Here is a 17,365-nt window from a genome sequence, read left to right on the forward strand (position 1 = left end):
TTATATATATAACTTCTTAAATTTGAAATTAAAGGTTTGCTAACTAGGTTATTATTATTATTATTATTAAAGTTAAAGTTTTGAGTAAATTATAGTTAATAGGATGAAATTCTCAAAAATAATTTGGTTAAAGGGGCTGTCGTATGTAGTGCTAGTTTACCTAATCCCAAAGGATCAAAGATTCCGCTGAATGGGCCGGTTTGAGATAATTTCTGGAATGTATGGGCCAGTTTTGTGTTGTCAAAGTGACGACTTTTCAGTATTTGAGCCCTCTCGTGTGTCTGTATTGTAAAACAGAAGCCCAGGTCTAAGCTCAGAATCACGTCAACAGTCCAAATGCTGGTTTATTGGCGATTTACGATCCTGCATAATTCGAATTCGTACCAGCCAAACAAGCCCCAAGCTCTGCTAAATGCACGGTAGCACTCAGAAAATTGTACTTTCAACTTCACTCAAAACCCGCGAAAAAGCTTTCGAATCGAAACCAGAAACCAAACCGCCACACAAAACGGTCAATTCCTGGAACATCACGGTACAGGCTAATGAAACCGATCCAAGCAGCAAACGGATTCAGTTTCCGAGTCGGATTCTCCGGCCACAGCGGCCACCTCAGAGTCGAGCCTCTCTACACCGAGGAGCGCGATAACCCTATTAAAACTCTCCCCGACTTTGTTCTCGTAAGTTTTTTTTTTTTTTTCCATTTTCACTTTAATCATATGCAAACAGGTAACTACTGTTTGAATTTACATTTCGTGCCTTTTTTTTTTTCGAAAAGGTTTAAGTCCGGAGTTGCTTTGCAGTTGTTTAGGGTTTTGTAGTAACTTAGGTTCTTGTATATTTCTTTGTGCTTCAGCCACCTGCATTTCCCAGGGAAACACCGGAATCGATTAAGGAACATATAAAGGAGAAATATCTTTTGCCAAGATTGGACGATGAAGCTTTTTCTCCAGAAAAAGCTGGAAGGCAATGGGATTTTGACTGGTTTGAAAGGGTAAAAATACCATTGGAGCCATCATTGCCAAGAACTGTTATGGTTCCAGTCTGGGAGTTACCCTTCAGACGGTGCAAAGGGGGATCAGTTGAAGGAAAGTGGGAACCTAATTCATTGCAGGTGTGATTTGCAATTGCTTCTATTGTCTTTTGTATATATTCCCTCGGAAAAGGAAATCAAAGAAAAGCTTATATTAAACTTTTTATTATTTTCTCCTTTCTATTGTTTTGACATTGTCCAGAGAATAGGAATTTTCTTTTCCCCTGGTATTTCTATTTATTTATTTTTTGATAAGTAGAATTATAATCTTATATTGGTTAGGTGGATGTATCAGAACTAATAGTTGGGGGTCAAGCTTCTGGTTCTTTTCCACACACGGTTGGTGGTGCTGCCAAGGATTTTGTAAGAGGAAGCATTAATAACCGACCTTTTCGTCCAGGAGGCTTGGAGGATCAATCTGTAGAGAGGATTCTTCCGGATGGTGCATGTAATGGTGAGTGGGTTAGTGAGGTGCTAAATGGTGGTCCTGTTCAAACAATTCCTCCAGGCTTTAAGCAAGGGTTAAACCTTGGTGATCTTACGGTAATCTTCTTAATACATCATTGAACTTGAAAAAATTTTTCTTTTAAATCATAAGGTCTTTGTACTTTTGTTTGTTCCTAATTCTTTTACATTTCCAATTTTGAAGGCACATCCTTGCTTATGGAATGTTTACAAGGACCGAATTTCACTCAATAACACATCAGTTGAAAAGGTGGTCAGTGTTTTGGATTGCTGGGTTATATTCCTGTTGAAACTACTGCCAACCTATTAGTTATTGGACTTTGCATTAGATACATATTGTCTAGACGGAATGAACTTGAACCTGGTACTATCATGAAAAATGTATAAATATCATGTATCTATTGTCACATGCCTTATATTTAATTTGTGCCTTGATTATTCATGGTGGTTGCAGAGTGAGTTGTCTGTACAATTTGACGACTTGTTCAAGAAAGCTTGGGAAGAGGATGTTACAGAATTTGAGAAAGATGGTATGCTTGACTAGCACCATGTTCTCTTCATTTATGCATCTGCTTGTAAAGTTGTGATCTCATGGGCAAAAAAGTATGAAAGTACTTGAAGAGCTGTGCCTTAATTTTGTTTGGCTGATGAAAAATAAATTGTATCTATGCATGATTGAGATTCTGAGAATAGTTAGCTTTAGAGATGTGTGCATGCATTTCTGTTTTTTTTTTTTTTTTTTTGGGGTTGGGGTGGGGGAGGAAGAGCATGATAGTAAAGGAGTTTAGGCCTTTTTGGGCTCTTGAAAACTGACTTGCAGTGTATCAGGTTGTTCTTGATCTTGATAAGATTGTAGAGGTTGCATGCTTGCTAAAATTTTATAACCTGTTTTTAATTATTTAGTGGATTATATTGTAAAGACTTGAAACCCAATAGGCAAGAGTTTGAAGAAAAAAATTATATATGTTATGATGAAAGCAATTTTGTATTTGTTTTCTAGATCCCTGCTTATATCTTGGCTTCATTGGGTAATTATGGATGGTTTTTTTATTTGGGATAACATTAAGTCGCATGTGTTTGGAAACTTTCCTTTGGATCTTTTTAACAGTTGGGTACAATATTCAAAGCTACCTTGGAGAAAAACTGCTGATCTTAAGTAGTCTGTATCTAACCTGCTAAAGATTTACCTTTCTCTATGTTGAGCACATTTGTCTCTGCACCCTTAGAAGACAGGTCAAAAATTGAAAGCTTGCTTTGTTCATGTAAGAAATGCCAGGAACTCTTATCCCATGAAAGAACATTTAACTTCCATTGTACTCATCTTATAACGTGGTTTGCAAGCTAGGGTCCAGGAAAAGTTTGTTTGACTGACATTTTTTGTTTTTTTCCCCCTCTTATTTGGTCATTTAATCCATTGGTTTTGTTGCTGATGCAATCCGTATAAAAGGGCATTCAACAGAATCAGATTCTGTTAAGTCAGAAGCTGAGGCGAACCAGGCTGATGTTCTCAACAGTCTTGATACTGGATCATCTGCTTTGGATGAAATTTTATCAGTTGAAGCAGAAAGATTAGATGAGAAAAGTGATGGGGGTGGTCAGCAACAAAAGGAGGTAAAGTAATTGAAAAATAAACTGCAGTTTACAACAATTTGTCACATCTGGAACACTCTCCTACCTGTGCAGTCTGTTTTTATTATTATTCCCTTTGGGTAATGATTTTGGTTATTGAGACCATTTATTGGCAGGCTTGGGCTGTTAGTGGAGGTAGTGAAGGGATTGCTGATCACTTTTACGAACTAGTTCCTGACATGGCAATTGAATATCCTTTTGAATTGGATACATTCCAGAAGGAGGTATCTGCCGTGCAAATTTTATTCTATAATTTGAATGCAATAGATTTATCATGGTTAGGGTAGAAAATGATGTTGACTTCTGAAAGTAACTTTGACCAGGGAAATGAAACCCCCAGTGATCCTTTAATCCTTTAAGGGAAAGGGATTCTTTTATATGATTCAAATTCTCCTAAGCTTCTGCCTTTTAGTGGAAGCCTGACTGGTAAAGTGATATTCAAAATATATTTCTTTGTCAATGTCATCCTTTTGGTTTTCGTATTGGTCAAGCTTGTAAAACTCTCAAAGTGTCATTGATCTCTATTATACTTTTCTCCCCATTTACTAAAACATTGAGCATTGCACTTTTACTTGATTGGATTCATTTTTGTTTTGCCATGTTGTGTGAGCTTGATAGTTCTTTGTTTTGTTTAGCTTGAATTGTCTCTTGAACTGAATACAATTAGGGTATCATAAATGCTTCAAAGAAATCCTGCTTTTTTGGAGTTCCTATTAGCACACAGGGATTATGTAATGGCCTTAGGCTTATCCACTTCTAAACCCTTTGTATGGGTTGCTTTTATTCCTTTTCCTTTGATGACTTGCAGTCCGTTTTGCTTGAAGGGTAACTCTTAATCTTATGTAACACTCTGCTTACATAAGCCTTTTGTTTATTGTGATGATTACAGGCTATTTATTATTTGGAAAAGGGGGAGTCTGTTTTTGTGGCGGCTCATACATCTGCTGGAAAAACAGTTGTTGCAGAATATGCATTTGCTTTGGCGTCAAAAGTATGATAATCAAAATTATAGACATTGTTTTGTTTCCATTAGTAGTAGATGTGTTGCATCCTTTACGTTGATTAAGAACTAGAGGCCATATCTTTTTGATTTCCATAGTTTCTGAAGTTCTCTGGCAAATTTGATTTAGTTTCAAGATTTTTGATGATGCTTTTATGTCATGCAGCATTGCACTAGAGCTGTGTATACAGCTCCAATTAAAACAATCAGCAATCAGAAGTATAGAGATTTCTGTGGGAAATTTGATGTTGGTCTTCTTACTGGTGATGTTAGTTTGAGACCTGAGGCTTCTTGTCTCATCATGACGACTGAAATATTAAGGTCAATGCTTTATCGGGGTGCGGATATTATTCGCGATATTGAATGGGTAAATTAGGGGATCGTTTTATGTGGCATCCCTTTAAATTGTTATTTCATTACATCTTTTGTTGCTGAATGCTTTGTTCTTTTTGTACTTTATAATTATAACAGCTAATGAATTTTTAATGTTGCTTTTCTGTTTGACTATATGGATATAGGTTATATTTGATGAGGTGCACTACGTGAATGATGTTGAAAGAGGCGTGGTTTGGGAAGAGGTCATAATCATGCTTCCAAAACATATTAACATCATCCTCCTTTCAGCCACGGTACTTTCTCCTCTAGCATTAGAGTTCCTTTATCAGCTTAGGGTCTGTTTGATAAACCATTGAAAATTAATATTTTCAGTGATTTATTTTTTTCAATGAGTTTGATAATTTAATTTTAAAAACCACTTAATGAAAGATTTTCAATGAAAAATGTTGAAAATCTTATGTAGATAAAAGCTACTTAATGTATTAAGTCAAATTTATGTAAGAAAAAAATTGTTATTTAATTACATTATTCTTATATTCTTTCCTTTTTTAACTATTATCAATACAAAATACTTATAGAATCATATTTCTCTTTATAAAGATTCAATAAACATTTTACTTAACATTTACTTTTCATCAACATACCAAACTATTAGCTCAATTAGAATGAATAATCCAAGAGAGGGGGGGGGGGGGTTTGAATTGGATTTCCAAAGATCTTCTTCACAGAATAAACTTGAAAAGAGATATGCCAAATATTAAGATGATTAACAATTTAATATATATCTAATTGAAAGTAGATGTGATAAAGATAAAGAGTGAAGTGTATACTTTTTGAAGGCTAAGGTATAATCTCCCTTTCTCTCAAGGATATGAGTGTTTGTGAAAATACAAAGCAAGAAGACCTCTAATTGGTGGATACTGCTTGGTGAAGACAAGTTTGCAAAGAGCCAATATCAAAGATGATTACAAAGAATAGGAATGAAAACTCAAATGGATTTAAGATCACGTGAAGGCTATGAAAGGCCTGAAAGAATGAAATAAACGCTTGCTCTCAACTTTTTTCTTGTTTATTCTCTTCTTTTCTTCATATATGTCCCAAAGACGGTGTATCTATACTTAGAAAGCCTTTTGGAGTTGTTGGGTAGCATTAAATGCAAAAAGGGCCGTTGCTTTGTTGAAAATCTGCATACTTTACTGCCAACAGATACTTTTGGAATCGATCCCAGTATGAGGGATCAATCCTGCCTTTATTTGTTGCATAAAAATTGAATTTTGTGAGGGGGGGATTGATCCTTCAAAGGATGGGATTGATCCCTAGTAGGTAGTAAGGGATCTTTTAGATTCTATAGTAAAGGGATTGATCTCTTGAACCTTGGGATCGATCCTTGTAGCTTCTCATTTAAAAAAAAAAAAATTCTCATTTGAACCTTTTTTTTTTTGTTTCAAAGCAATTTTGTTATTTCAAAACACCTTAAATACTTGATAAAAATATCAATTTTAATCGTCAAGTAATTTAAGATTTTGAATTTTTATTAAGCTTAAAAGAAATTACTTAAGGATTTTGAACACGAAGAATTTAAGATAAAAGTCTATTTAAGCAATTTGAACGTTTTGCACCTTTGCTTCTGGGATTCCCTATTGTACATGGTGGGGGATAGAAAATTGGGTAAATTGGAGAAGCACCCTCTATTACTTTGCTTTATGAAACCAGATACAATTGGTGATGAACATTGGCAGTAGAGTATATTCTTGATAGTTTCCATTTTGTGAATGTCACTTTTGAAAATTAACAATTAAAACAATCATTCTTGACTTATGCTATTCAGTTCTTTAATCCATTGTTTCTGTAAAAAATCATAGCTTTCTGTGTTGCTCTTTATACTGTCTTCACATGGTTGACACATATAGTGCACTATATTCTACAGGTGCCGAATACAATTGAATTTGCTGATTGGATTGGTCGGACGAAGCAAAAAAAAATTCGTGTCACTGGGTAGGTAGTAAGCCTCTGCTTGTGGTTGAAGCTAGATTCTCAGTTGTCTGAGTAGTTTTTAGTCTTTTGAAACGATTGATATTTTCTTGAATACCTTTCCCTCCTGCCTTTATTGTTTCTTTTTTGCTGAAATTTTTTAACTATTGTAGAGAAGATTTGTGATCTTTTTGGGTCAACTTATTGACACTACTATCATTTTTCACTGTAAATTCCGTTTTCAGGACAACAAAAAGACCAGTCCCACTGGAGCATTGCCTGTTTTATTCTGGAGAACTTTACAAAATATGTGAAAGTGAAACTTTTATATCATTGGGACTAAAGGCTGCCAAAGATGCATACAAGAAAAAGAATTCCAATGCAATTAGTGGTGGTACTGCTTCGTATACTGGTTCTTCTGCAGTTCATGATGGGGCTCGAGGTCAGAAACGTGAAATTTCTAACCGAGGGAAACAAAATAAGCATTCTGGTCCACAAAATTTGGGGCACTATTCTGGGACAGGTTGGGGGAATCAAGGCAGTGGAGGTGGCCAGAATAGTTGGGGATCTAGGAGATCAGCATGGTTGATGCTTATTGACAAGCTTTCAAAGCAGTCACTATTACCTGTAAGTTGCACTACACTATCTTGTTTGAACATGTTTTGTAAATGTGCAGCTTGTTTGGTTTAGGTTGTAGTTGAAAATTATGCTAACAATAACTTTTCAGTTGGTTTCTTTCTATCTCCTATCTTGTATGTTGTTTAAAAATGGGATTGTCTTTTTTAATCAAACACTGCTACAAAACTTGTGATGTTCACTGCATTGTCACCCAGTTTGGTCCATTGTGTCATTGTTTTCTTTACCTTGGTGACTGTTTTAGGTGGATATTTACGTTCTGGTGATGAAGGGTGAGAAACAATTTGTGTTCATTCTTAATCAACACACTTTTGCATTGCCAATTTAATTGGGACTGTGTGAATTTATTTCCTAAATGCCTTCATTAGTTATCATATTTAATTAAAAATATGAGTATAGAACCACAAAATGTTTCTTTTTCCCTCATTTTAACCTTTTGTTTCCTTGTTAGCTTGAAAACTTTTGCTATTGATCTTTATGTAGGTGGTTATATTTGGTTTCTCAAAGAACCAATGTGATAAATCAGCTGACAGCATCTCTGGGACTGACCTCACTAGTAGTTCTGAGAAAAGTGAGATCCGTGTTTTTTGTGATAAAGCTTTTTCACGGCTTAAGGGATCTGATCGCAATTTACCTCAGGTTTCATCTTCTACATATTCAATTTTAAATTTGTATAAACCCTTTTATTTCAGAAGTTGTAATTTGATTGTGATGTACAGGTTGTCAGAGTTCAGAACCTTCTTTGCAGAGGAATTGGTGTGCATCATGCAGGTTTGCTTCCAATTGTCAAGGAAGTTGTTGAAATGCTCTTCTGTCGAGGTGTGATTAAGGTAAAAAGTGTTCAATTGATGGACTGTTTTTATGCAGTGTGACATCTACATTTGATTGTTTGGGCTTTTAAAACGATTCTGCAGTTTGTGGCTATCAAAAACTGTCTAGAAATCCATCTGAGTTTGGTTCTATTGGGATTGTTTTAGCATGCATTTTGCTTTGTTTTGGACAGTTTAGATGGTCTGTGATTAATTATTGCTTCTTGTTATTTGTGTTGTAGGTTTTGTTTTCAACAGAGACATTTGCCATGGGTGTTAATGCTCCAGCCAGAACGGTGAGTGATGTTGATGTTGTTGCTAATAATGGAAGGATATTGGTGCAAACCAGGATCACAGTTACATATTTCAGAGCCTGGAGTGCCTTCTTGGGTTGCTTAATTGGATTGACTCAAGACCAAGATTGTCTATTCTGCTTCAACTGACCAATTTTTGGATGGAATATGTCATATATGAGCCTGAATATTGTTATTTTGCTCAAGATGTCTTCTCTTTTGTGTGCCAATGTTTGAAGTATTAAGGATTGGCAAATGCTAAATGGTGCTTTTATGCAAGTTAGAATGTTTTATCATAGAAGCATATAATGTTAAACAACTATGCACTTTGTTAAACTTATATGGTTACTTTCTTAAATCTGATTTTAACTTGCATTAAGATTTTTTGCAGGTTGTCTTTGATACATTAAGGAAGTTTGATGGCAAGGAATTTAGACAGTTACTCCCTGGGGAATACACTCAAATGGCAGGTCGTGCTGGCAGAAGAGGACTTGATAAAACTGGTACAGTTATTGTGATGTGCCGTGATGAAATCCCAGAAGAGAGGGATTTGAAACATGTTATAACTGGAACTCCAACTAATCTCGAATCTCAGTTCCGATTGACATACATTATGATCCTACATCTTCTTCGTGTGGAAGAACTGAAGGTACTTTCTGGTTTTTGGAGTGGATAGGAGCTGTTTATCCCCTGCTATTAAACAATTTTAACATCCCAATATTTGGAAATTTATGATGTTGCTCATTCTTCACCATTTGGCATTGCATGACTGTTTAATTTTTACTGTGCATGGATGAGAGATCTTTTTCCAATAGAGGACGTTAGACATCTCTGATTTTTTGTCATGCTCCATGGTCTCTAGTATAATATGGTTTAGTTAGCAGCTTTCCTGTGAATTTCTTTTTTTTCTTCTGGCAATCAGGCTGATTAATTTCAACCCATTGAGCTCTATTTAATCTTTCTGCGTGTTTGGGTTCTTTTTTACTTTGGGGGGTGGGGGGGGAAAGAGCACAGTAATGATGATGCTTATGCAGAAACTTGTTTATCTCATCAATGAACAAAAGATAAATAAATTTTTTAAAGGAAAAAAAGACAACAGCTATAACTCTAGTAAGCAAAAATTTTTGGATCTCCTTGTGAAATAGTCGGTCACTCTTTAGGGTTAGTCCTTGAGGTCCATTTACTACTATTCCAAGAATATTGTTGGCAATAATGCACTCTGCCTCACGTGTTAGATTTATAACATCCAAAGGATCAAACTTGACATTGCATAGTCAGAAACTTTTTGCTCTCTTATTTAAGGCGCATTTGCGTAACTTTAGTGGTTTTCTCATTTCTCCTGATAAAATACAATTATATTACTCACAGTTTTTAAAAAGTTTTTGCCTATCTGTTACTATACTTGCATTGATTGGGAACCATAACTGGACTTTGATTCCAGGTGGAGGACATGTTGAAACGGAGTTTTTCTGAATTTCATGCTCAGAAGAAACTTCCAGAGCAGCAACAACGTCTATTGCGAAAGCTTGCACAGCCAAAGAAAACTATAGAGTAAGTGTTTGCATGATGAAAAATTGATTGCTGACATGTGTGTCAGGTTTAAATGTTTTCTTCCTACAAAATTTGCTTTGTTAAATGTTTCAGTGCAGATCTAGATGGTTTGGGCTAAATTATAAACTAATGATAATCTGGCTCTGCTTGTTTCTGATGTGTGATTTGACAAGTTCTATTTGGAGATCATGTTGCATTGGTCATAGAATCTTGTGTTGTTCATGGGTTGCATGTTTACTTCTTTCAGCTAATTAAAGAAAATAAAAGGTTTCGTTACTTTTCTAAATGCTGAAGTAGCCGAATGTTGTGAGACAAACAATGTGAGATTTTTCTGTGGATACTGATCCATCAAAGTGGATGCCAGTTTAGATTCTTGTGGCTGTAGTTCCAATAGCATTCTATGAAAGGGAATGGAAGTCATTTAAGTTTTGATTTTTGACACAGAATGCAACATTGCAGGGTGTAGTTAGCATTGTCCACTTCACTGATTTTAAAACATATTAGAAGTGTAAGCAATTGAGTAGCAGCTTTCAACATTATCTCTTCGTTGTGAACACTTTTCAAAGTTGATATTTATCCTTGCTTTCAAATGTGGCTTTTTGCATGTAGATGTATTAAAGGTGAACCTGCAATTGAAGAGTACTATGAGATGCATGCAGAAGCCGAGGAACACTACCGACAGATATCAAATGCTGTCATGCAGTCTCCTGTTGCCCAACAATTTCTTACTGTTGGGAGAGTGGTTGTGGTGAAATCTCAGTCAGTGAGTTATTCAATTTTGTTCTTGGCATGTTTTTTCAGTTTCTGTCATTTTTAGTTGCTCCAGTATTAGTTATGCACTTCTAATCTCTGTCAAGAACATACTTAGAAAGATGTTTGGCTTCTGATGAAAGAAGCCTTTTTCTATCGGTACTCAATAATTTGTTAAAGCCTTGGTTTTGGGGCCAAGTTTTGACATTCATGCACGCTAAGATTTTCTCATTTATCTTCCCCCTCCCCAGCAGACAGAAAATTTTGGCTTCTGCACTAATTTTCTTGATCGATGATCATCCTACTTGGAGCTTACATTGTTTGCAGTTTTCTTTTTTCTATAACATGTATGGTTTTTGCAACATTTGGAGCAAAATAAAGAACTAATCATAAAGTAAAACCAGTCATTTTGATGAGTGGAAATGTGGTTTCCACCCTATATAGTTTTTTTTTTGAAAATTTCCCTGATAGTTGACTGCTTCTAATAGCATTCTATGCCATATGTTAGGTTGGTTTTGCTGTTAACTCTTGTTTAAGGGTCTTATTTCAGTGTCTTACTCAAGTTGAACCTTTTAAAGTGTAGGCTTTTTCATTTCATTGTTTGATTGCGGATACTAATATATGCACTTATTAATTGACAGGCCCACGACCATTTACTTGGAGTTGTCGTAAAATCACCTTCTGCCAATAACAAACAATATATTGTGCAAGTTCTTAAACCTGATGTGCCATTAATGACTCAAACTCCCTCAAGCAGCAGTAACTTGCAAGATAAGAGAAGTGCTGACTTCCAACAAGGTTATGTGCTGCTACCAAAAGCTAAACGTGGTCTCGAAGAAGACTACCGCTTATCTACTGGTCCACGCAAAGGATCAGGTATCATCAACATAAAACTGCCTCACCATGGTGCTGCTGCAGGAGTGAGTTTTGAGGTCAGAGAAACTGATAATACAGAATTCTTATGCATATGCAATAGCAAGATAAAAGTCGAGCAAGTTGGGATTCTTGAATATGGTAGCGATACTGCTTTCTCTAACGCAGTTCAGCAGCTGTTGAAATTGAAATCTAATGGAAACAAATATCCTCCAGCCTTAGATCCAATTAAAGGTATGACTGTTACTTTATTTATTTGAATTTTGATGTTTTGGGGAAAGTTGAACTGCATCACTTTTTTTTAATGCTTTCTTAGAGCTGTAAATGAAGCTAAGAATGAGAATTTCAGCAACCTATGGACTCTGATTTAGCTCTGAGGTATGCAATTGTACATGTTCTCAGAAAATTAGGAGGAATAAACTTGCACTTTTGCAGGCCTTGTTGATAGAGGACGATTATAGTGTTTCAGCAGATCTGAGGGGAACACAATAAACACACAAGCCCTCTTGCCAGTTGTGCCCTCTCTCTCTTGCTTATAAGTTGTTCTGCTTGTCTGGGGACAAAATTATTTCCAGAATTTAGGATAATAATCCTCAATGAGGGTTCTTTTTAGGCCTCTGTAACCTTTCCCTCAACCACCTTATATATTGGTATGTTAAGCAGCACCTTCGTTTAGATGAATCAGGGAACTAATTTAATAGAGATCTGAAAGAAGCATGTAATTCCGAACATTAGTTTAGTCATTTTGCTTTTCATACTCAATGCATGCTCCTTTTGGTGTTGTGATTCTATCAGCACTTTCGGTGATCATAGTTTGGGAGTTGAGTCAATCTAAAGAGACCTGTCTAATAGTGATTCTTTTTTCAGATCTCAAATTGAAAGACATGGATCTTGTTCAAAAATACTACAAGTGGACCCACCTACTGCAAAAAATGTCAGAGAACAAATGCCACGAATGTATTAAGTTGGAGGAGCACATTAAGCTAGCTAGAGAGATTAAGAAGCATAAAGATGAAGTTAATGCTCTTGAATTTCAATTGTCTAATGAAGCGCTCCAACAGATGCCAGAATTTCAGGGCCGGGTATGGCCTTGCCATGTGCATATTTCTTAGCCTATTATTCTACTTAGAATAAGATGGATGCTCTGATGTTGATCAGTATGTGGCATCTTTTATAACATATTAAGCTTATTTGCAGATTGATGTTCTGAAGGAAATTGGTTGTATAGATGAAGACCATGTGGTTCAATTAAAAGGTCGTGTTGCCTGTGAGATGAATTCAGGGGAGGAATTGATATGCACAGAATGTTTATTTGAGAATCAACTAGATGACCTGGAACCTGAAGAAGCGGTGGCTTTAATGTCGGCCTTCGTCTTTCAGCAGAAGAACACTTCTGAACCTTCTCTTACATCAAAACTCTCTCAGGCCAAAAAAAGGTTATGATCTTGTTCTTCCGTTTTTCTCTTTTTGCATGGGAAAGTTTTATGTTATTAATTTCTTTTGCAGAGATTATTTTGCCTAATATTTATCATTGCAACTCTGATGTATCATAGTCATAGATCTTTAGGTTTAAACCAATTGTAGAATGGCAGGCATTTACAGCTTTCTAAGTAGGGCTGTTCAGAAAAACCGAATCAAATTGTTGGTTCTTGGTTTGGATTTTTATTGTTTACAGTTAGGCTTATGGGAAAAACCATTCAGCTTAGTTCAATTTCTAATTGTGCCATTTAAAAATCAAGATAGTCCGAATTAATTGGAATTAAAATGTTTTATCAGTTTAAATGCTTATTTTATATGAAATTAAAAATAGCCTTTTCTTTTAAAGTCCAATTAGGTAGACTAGATCCAAGAGATCATGTCAAAATTAAATATATTTTATACATAAAAGAGATAAACTAAGTGACTGAAGCAAACCATGAAAATTCAGATTCAAGGTTTTATACAAAATTTTGGTTCGATTTGGATATTCCCTCTTGAAAAACAAATACATTGGTTTGGACCAAATACACTCCTATTCCTATTCCAACATATTAGTCTAGGTCCGCTGTGTACCATTGCAAATTTTGAATGTCCTGTGTGAGAAATTAGGTGCTTAGAAAGTTTGGATTTTCAACTTCTCAATGCTTGCATAAATACACAATAGCTAACCAATTTGCTTCAGCCGGTGTACTTGCAAGAAATTTTAGATTACAGTTCTAAAGAACTCGATATCTATGTAATAATCTAACCTGGATTATTGTTTCTTCCAGATTGTATGACACAGCTATAAAACTTGGTAATCTTCAAGCAGGGTTCAAATTACAAATAACACCTGAGGAGTATGCGAAAGAAAATCTCAAGTTTGGTCTTGTTGAAGTGGTGTACGAATGGGCAAAGGTTTCACAAGTTAACATGCTGATTAGACCTTGATCTAGGTTTTGGTTTGTCATCTTATATATCTTCCTTTGTTGCAGGGAACTCCATTTGCAGAAATTTGTGAGCTCACGGATGTTCCTGAAGGCCTTATAGTGCGGACAATTGTCAGGCTGGACGAGACTTGTCGTGAATTTAAAAGTGCTGCAGCTATAATGGGTAATTCATCACTTTATAAGAAAATGGAATCTGCTTCCAATGCCATAAAGCGTGATATCGTCTTTGCTGCTAGTTTGTACATTACAGGAGTGTGATGTGTACATTATTCTGTGATGCAGTTTAACATTGAATAGATCCTTAATCAGAAAAGATGTTTAGCCATTTTTCCCTTTGTTCAGTTCAGGAAAGCCAACATATCGCAACTGTTATCAACAGCACAGTTTGAGACCTAATCAATTGATATTGGCCAAAAACATCCTCCTCTTCGTTGGCAAGAACTTTTCAAGTTTCATTTGTACATTTGCATTTGATGTGTTTACAAGCATGGTTTTGATCGTTCTTGCATAGGAAAATCAGGTAAAATATAGCTTGGAGAAAAAACATTGGAAATTTACCATTCACGTTGCTTAATTTGGTCGACTTTGCTGCACAAAGTCAAACAATTCTGGGATACATTTTTTAATCAGGAAGGATGTTTTCGATTACTGAGTATCCAAACTGACTGGTCATTATCTAGTTAAGATACCTAATAATTTAACGATGCATTGCATATCAACTGGTTCTGAAATTATTTTGCACAAATAGGAAACACATGACAAGTGACAAAGACGATGAAATGACACCGCACGTTCTTCTAATTCAATTGTCGCTCCTGTTAGGCTTGTCTGAAGCAATATAAACCTGGAAACCAAAGAGATTGCGTTAACAGGTTAGTTTACCTCATTCTTTAAATGCTAATGAAATGAACCAAGGCTTTTGTTGGTTTACCTCGTCCGAAGCAGCCGGGGTCCAGTCGTTAGTTGCCGGATTTCCCTTGCAAGAGGCATGGCAGCTGGTATCCAAATATGGTTCCAGGCTGAAGCTTCTGCCATTGGCGTTCTCCACCTTGATGAACCCTGTTCCTGTCTGCAATGGAAATTCCACCACTATCAATCAAAATTCTTTTTCTTTATAAATTATAATAATAATTGAAGAGAATAATAACAAGAAAAATGTCCTGGAAGATCTCATTGTACCGTGTGGTGCTGCTTGTCAATGCAATTGAGATCCTCATAATACTCAGTCTCCACAAACTCCTCTTTCACTTCATTTCCATTGAAAACTATTTTCTGGTTTCAAATTTTGAGGGGAAAAAGAAATCAGACGATTACGAAGGAAAAACTGAAAGTAGCAAACCAGCACCCAACAATAACATAAATCGATGGAACCATGATAGAATAATTAAGTATTACTGCTTACCATGCAAATCATACACTAATAATTTTAATTCCCGCTATTTGACCACAGTCAAATGCTTTAGATCTGTCGAGAAATTATCCAAAAACACTTCAAACAAAGAATATCCTAACCATTGCCAATTGAAACAAATTTTGAAGATTTTCCGTTGTTATGTAACAGAATTTGGGAAACATAATTCAACAGGCGTTTGTAGTCCAACGGTTAGGATAATTGCCTTCCAAGCAATAGACCCGGGTTCGACTCCCGGCAAACGCATGCCTAAATGTTTAAAATAATTTTTTCCTTTTTCTGTCACTCTTTTTCACTACTTTCCATTTTTATAAGTTCACACAATATTAGATCTGGTCAGACAATTTCCTTTTTCTCAAACTACCCAATACTAGATCCGGTCGGATCTTCTGAGACCACGCAATGTCCGATCTAGTCGGATCTCTTCAGATCATAAAGCTTTTCTTTTTTCACTCTTTTTCATTATTCTCCTTTTTTCTCATATCGCAAAATGGCAGATCCAGTTGGCTCTCCTCAGACCGTGCACTGCCAAATCCAGTCGAGGCTGGATCCGGTCAGATCTCCCCCCTTGGGAAGAGGGGAGTGTGAGAGAATTTTTTAAATAAGAGAGAACATTTTTTAAAATGAAAAATTATACAAGGGGAGTGAGATTTGGCCGCAGACCGTGCAACACCAGATTCGATCAGGATCTGGTCGGATCTCCCCTTGGGAAAAGGACGCGTGAGAAATTCCTTTTTTTAATAGGAAAGAAAAATTTTTAAAATGAAAAATTATATAATGGGAGTCAGATTTGGCCACGTTTGTCGAAAGGTGAGAGAATTTTTTTTAATCGAAATAAAAATTTTAAAATGAAAAATTAAATTTATATATAATGTGATAATTTTTAAAATTAATCAAAAATAAAATTATTTTAAAAAATATTAACAGTTAATTAATTAAAATTATATATTTAACAAAAGATATTCTTTTTGGTTGTATTGTACATTTCCTAAACCGTATGAAATTATAGTTAAAATTGAAAAGATTAAGAACTTTACCCTTTTCCTGCCACCAAAAAAAAGTAGGGAAACACTAACCTGAGGATCATTTTCCAGACGTTGAAACTCAACGTATTCCGGGATCTCGGAAACGTCATCGTCGCCTACGGCGAGAGCATCGACGTACTTGGAAGCATATTCGCTTCGCTGAGGCTTAGTGTGACGTTTGGGTGCTTTTTCATCGAAGTATTCCCTCGTCTTCTCCTCCAATTTGGCCTCCTCTTCCACTGGTAAATGAACGTCACTCCTGTTTGGTCTCCTACCACACTCCATCTTTCTTTTTTCTCTCTTACGTCCAAACCCTGTTTAGCTCTTTCTTTCTACTTCTTCTGAAGGAGTAGAGTTATGTTGGCAATGGAAGATATTTGTTTGCTTAATTATTGCTTGATATTTATTATAGCTTTCATGTTTTGTACGGAAATTTGGACCAAAATATCAACAACCTCTAGATTTGGAAGCAAGAAAAAATCCTGAGAATCTTATCCAATTGCTTTGGTCCAGTTTTGAAATTTGATGGTACGCAGTAGGTGGCAGCTATTACTTTTTCCAAACCTAAAAAGGGCATGAATATGGAGCATGGACCCATAAGCTTCAATTTTCCAGAGGAAAGTTCCTGGTAAGTGTTGATGATATACATAGGGGCTTCTACTAACACAAATAGTAGCTGCCTTCCCTCCCCTTTTTGTATCATAGATTCATAGTAGCATTGAATTCCAACCATTTCCAGAGCCACAGCAACAATAAACAGATACTTACTAGATTTGGCCACTTTCTAATTACTACTACCCTTTAGGGAATGAAATTATGAAAACCTTTTTACAGACTGGAACCACTAGAAAGGGTTGAAGCCCAATCTCATCAAAGGAACAAAGAAGTACATGAGAGACTCAACTAAGCTTAGACAGGACCAAAGAAGTACATGAGAGACTCAACTAAGCTGAGACGAGGGAGAAAACATTCAATCCATTGGGCTGGAAGTCCTGTTTGGTTTATAGGGCAGCTTTCACATGCTCTTTAAAAAGAAAACAATTTCTTTTTCTTATATATATGTATAGCAGATTTTTATGTTTTAATTATTTAACTACTATACCATGTACTAGTGGATAGGTATTATAAATTAATCTCTATTCCTTTTGTTATTCTCGTCTTTGCATTAGTTTGACTAC

The 17,365-nt window shown here is 35.8% G+C and overlaps 2 protein-coding genes and 1 non-coding gene across 7 annotated transcripts; 2 read left to right on the forward strand and 1 right to left on the reverse strand.

Annotated features, from left to right (window-relative positions):
• LOC18590552 (DExH-box ATP-dependent RNA helicase DExH11) lies at window positions 325-14,200 on the forward strand. Of its 5 annotated transcripts, none has more exons than XM_018127719.1 (23): window positions 327-677; window positions 854-1,111; window positions 1,313-1,573; window positions 1,680-1,748; window positions 1,950-2,025; window positions 2,943-3,106; window positions 3,241-3,348; window positions 4,014-4,115; window positions 4,291-4,491; window positions 4,643-4,753; window positions 6,388-6,455; window positions 6,677-7,058; window positions 7,551-7,706; window positions 7,787-7,897; window positions 8,119-8,172; window positions 8,561-8,818; window positions 9,611-9,720; window positions 10,330-10,483; window positions 11,112-11,577; window positions 12,211-12,425; window positions 12,541-12,779; window positions 13,593-13,703; window positions 13,797-13,949. In XM_018127719.1, exons 1-23 carry the CDS (start codon window positions 543-545, stop codon window positions 13,849-13,851), a joined length of 3,864 nt encoding a protein of 1,287 aa, XP_017983208.1. In that variant the 5' UTR covers window positions 327-542; the 3' UTR covers window positions 13,852-13,949. The 5 variants fall into 5 exon arrangements, with proteins under 5 accessions (XP_017983209.1, XP_017983208.1, XP_017983205.1 ...); XM_018127716.1 differs by having other exon boundaries at window positions 332-677; window positions 13,593-13,719; window positions 13,797-14,200; XM_018127718.1 differs by having other exon boundaries at window positions 332-677; window positions 2,955-3,106; window positions 13,593-13,719; window positions 13,797-14,200.
• On the reverse strand, window positions 14,284-16,642 carry LOC18590553. The gene is made up of 4 exons (XM_007016141.2): window positions 16,239-16,642; window positions 14,931-15,023; window positions 14,683-14,820; window positions 14,284-14,595 (listed from the first exon to the last, which is right to left on the reverse strand). Exons 1-4 carry the CDS (start codon window positions 16,470-16,472, stop codon window positions 14,554-14,556), a joined length of 507 nt encoding a protein of 168 aa, XP_007016203.2. The 5' UTR covers window positions 16,473-16,642; the 3' UTR covers window positions 14,284-14,553.
• TRNAG-UCC lies at window positions 15,337-15,408 on the forward strand. The gene has a single exon. It is a non-coding gene; the product is annotated as a tRNA-Gly (tRNA).

This window comes from Theobroma cacao, chromosome 9 (genome assembly GCF_000208745.1).
Source record: "Theobroma cacao cultivar B97-61/B2 chromosome 9, Criollo_cocoa_genome_V2, whole genome shotgun sequence".
NCBI classification, from domain to species: Eukaryota; Viridiplantae; Streptophyta; class Magnoliopsida; order Malvales; family Malvaceae; genus Theobroma; species Theobroma cacao.

What these genes read in the sequence shown, in the direction of transcription:
- LOC18590552 (XM_018127716.1), top strand. Translation starts at nt 543, where the DNA reads ATGAAACCGATCCAAGCAGCAAACGGATTCAGTTTCCGAGTCGGATTC. An exon ending in TAAACCTTGGTGATCTTACG is followed by an intron (nt 1,574 to 1,679) that starts GTAATCTTCTTA and finishes CCAATTTTGAAG; the next exon opens with GCACATCCTTGCTTATGGAA. An exon ending in ACACATCAGTTGAAAAGGTG is followed by an intron (nt 1,749 to 1,949) that starts GTCAGTGTTTTG and finishes TGGTGGTTGCAG; the next exon opens with AGTGAGTTGTCTGTACAATT.
- LOC18590553 (XM_007016141.2), bottom strand. Translation starts at nt 16,472, where the DNA reads ATGGAGTGTGGTAGGAGACCAAACAGGAGTGACGTTCATTTACCAGTG. An exon ending in GTCTGGAAAATGATCCTCAG is followed by an intron (nt 15,024 to 16,238) that starts GTTAGTGTTTCC and finishes ATTTGAAACCAG; the next exon opens with AAAATAGTTTTCAATGGAAA. An exon ending in CCCCGGCTGCTTCGGACGAG is followed by an intron (nt 14,596 to 14,682) that starts GTAAACCAACAA and finishes TTTGGTTTCCAG; the next exon opens with GTTTATATTGCTTCAGACAA.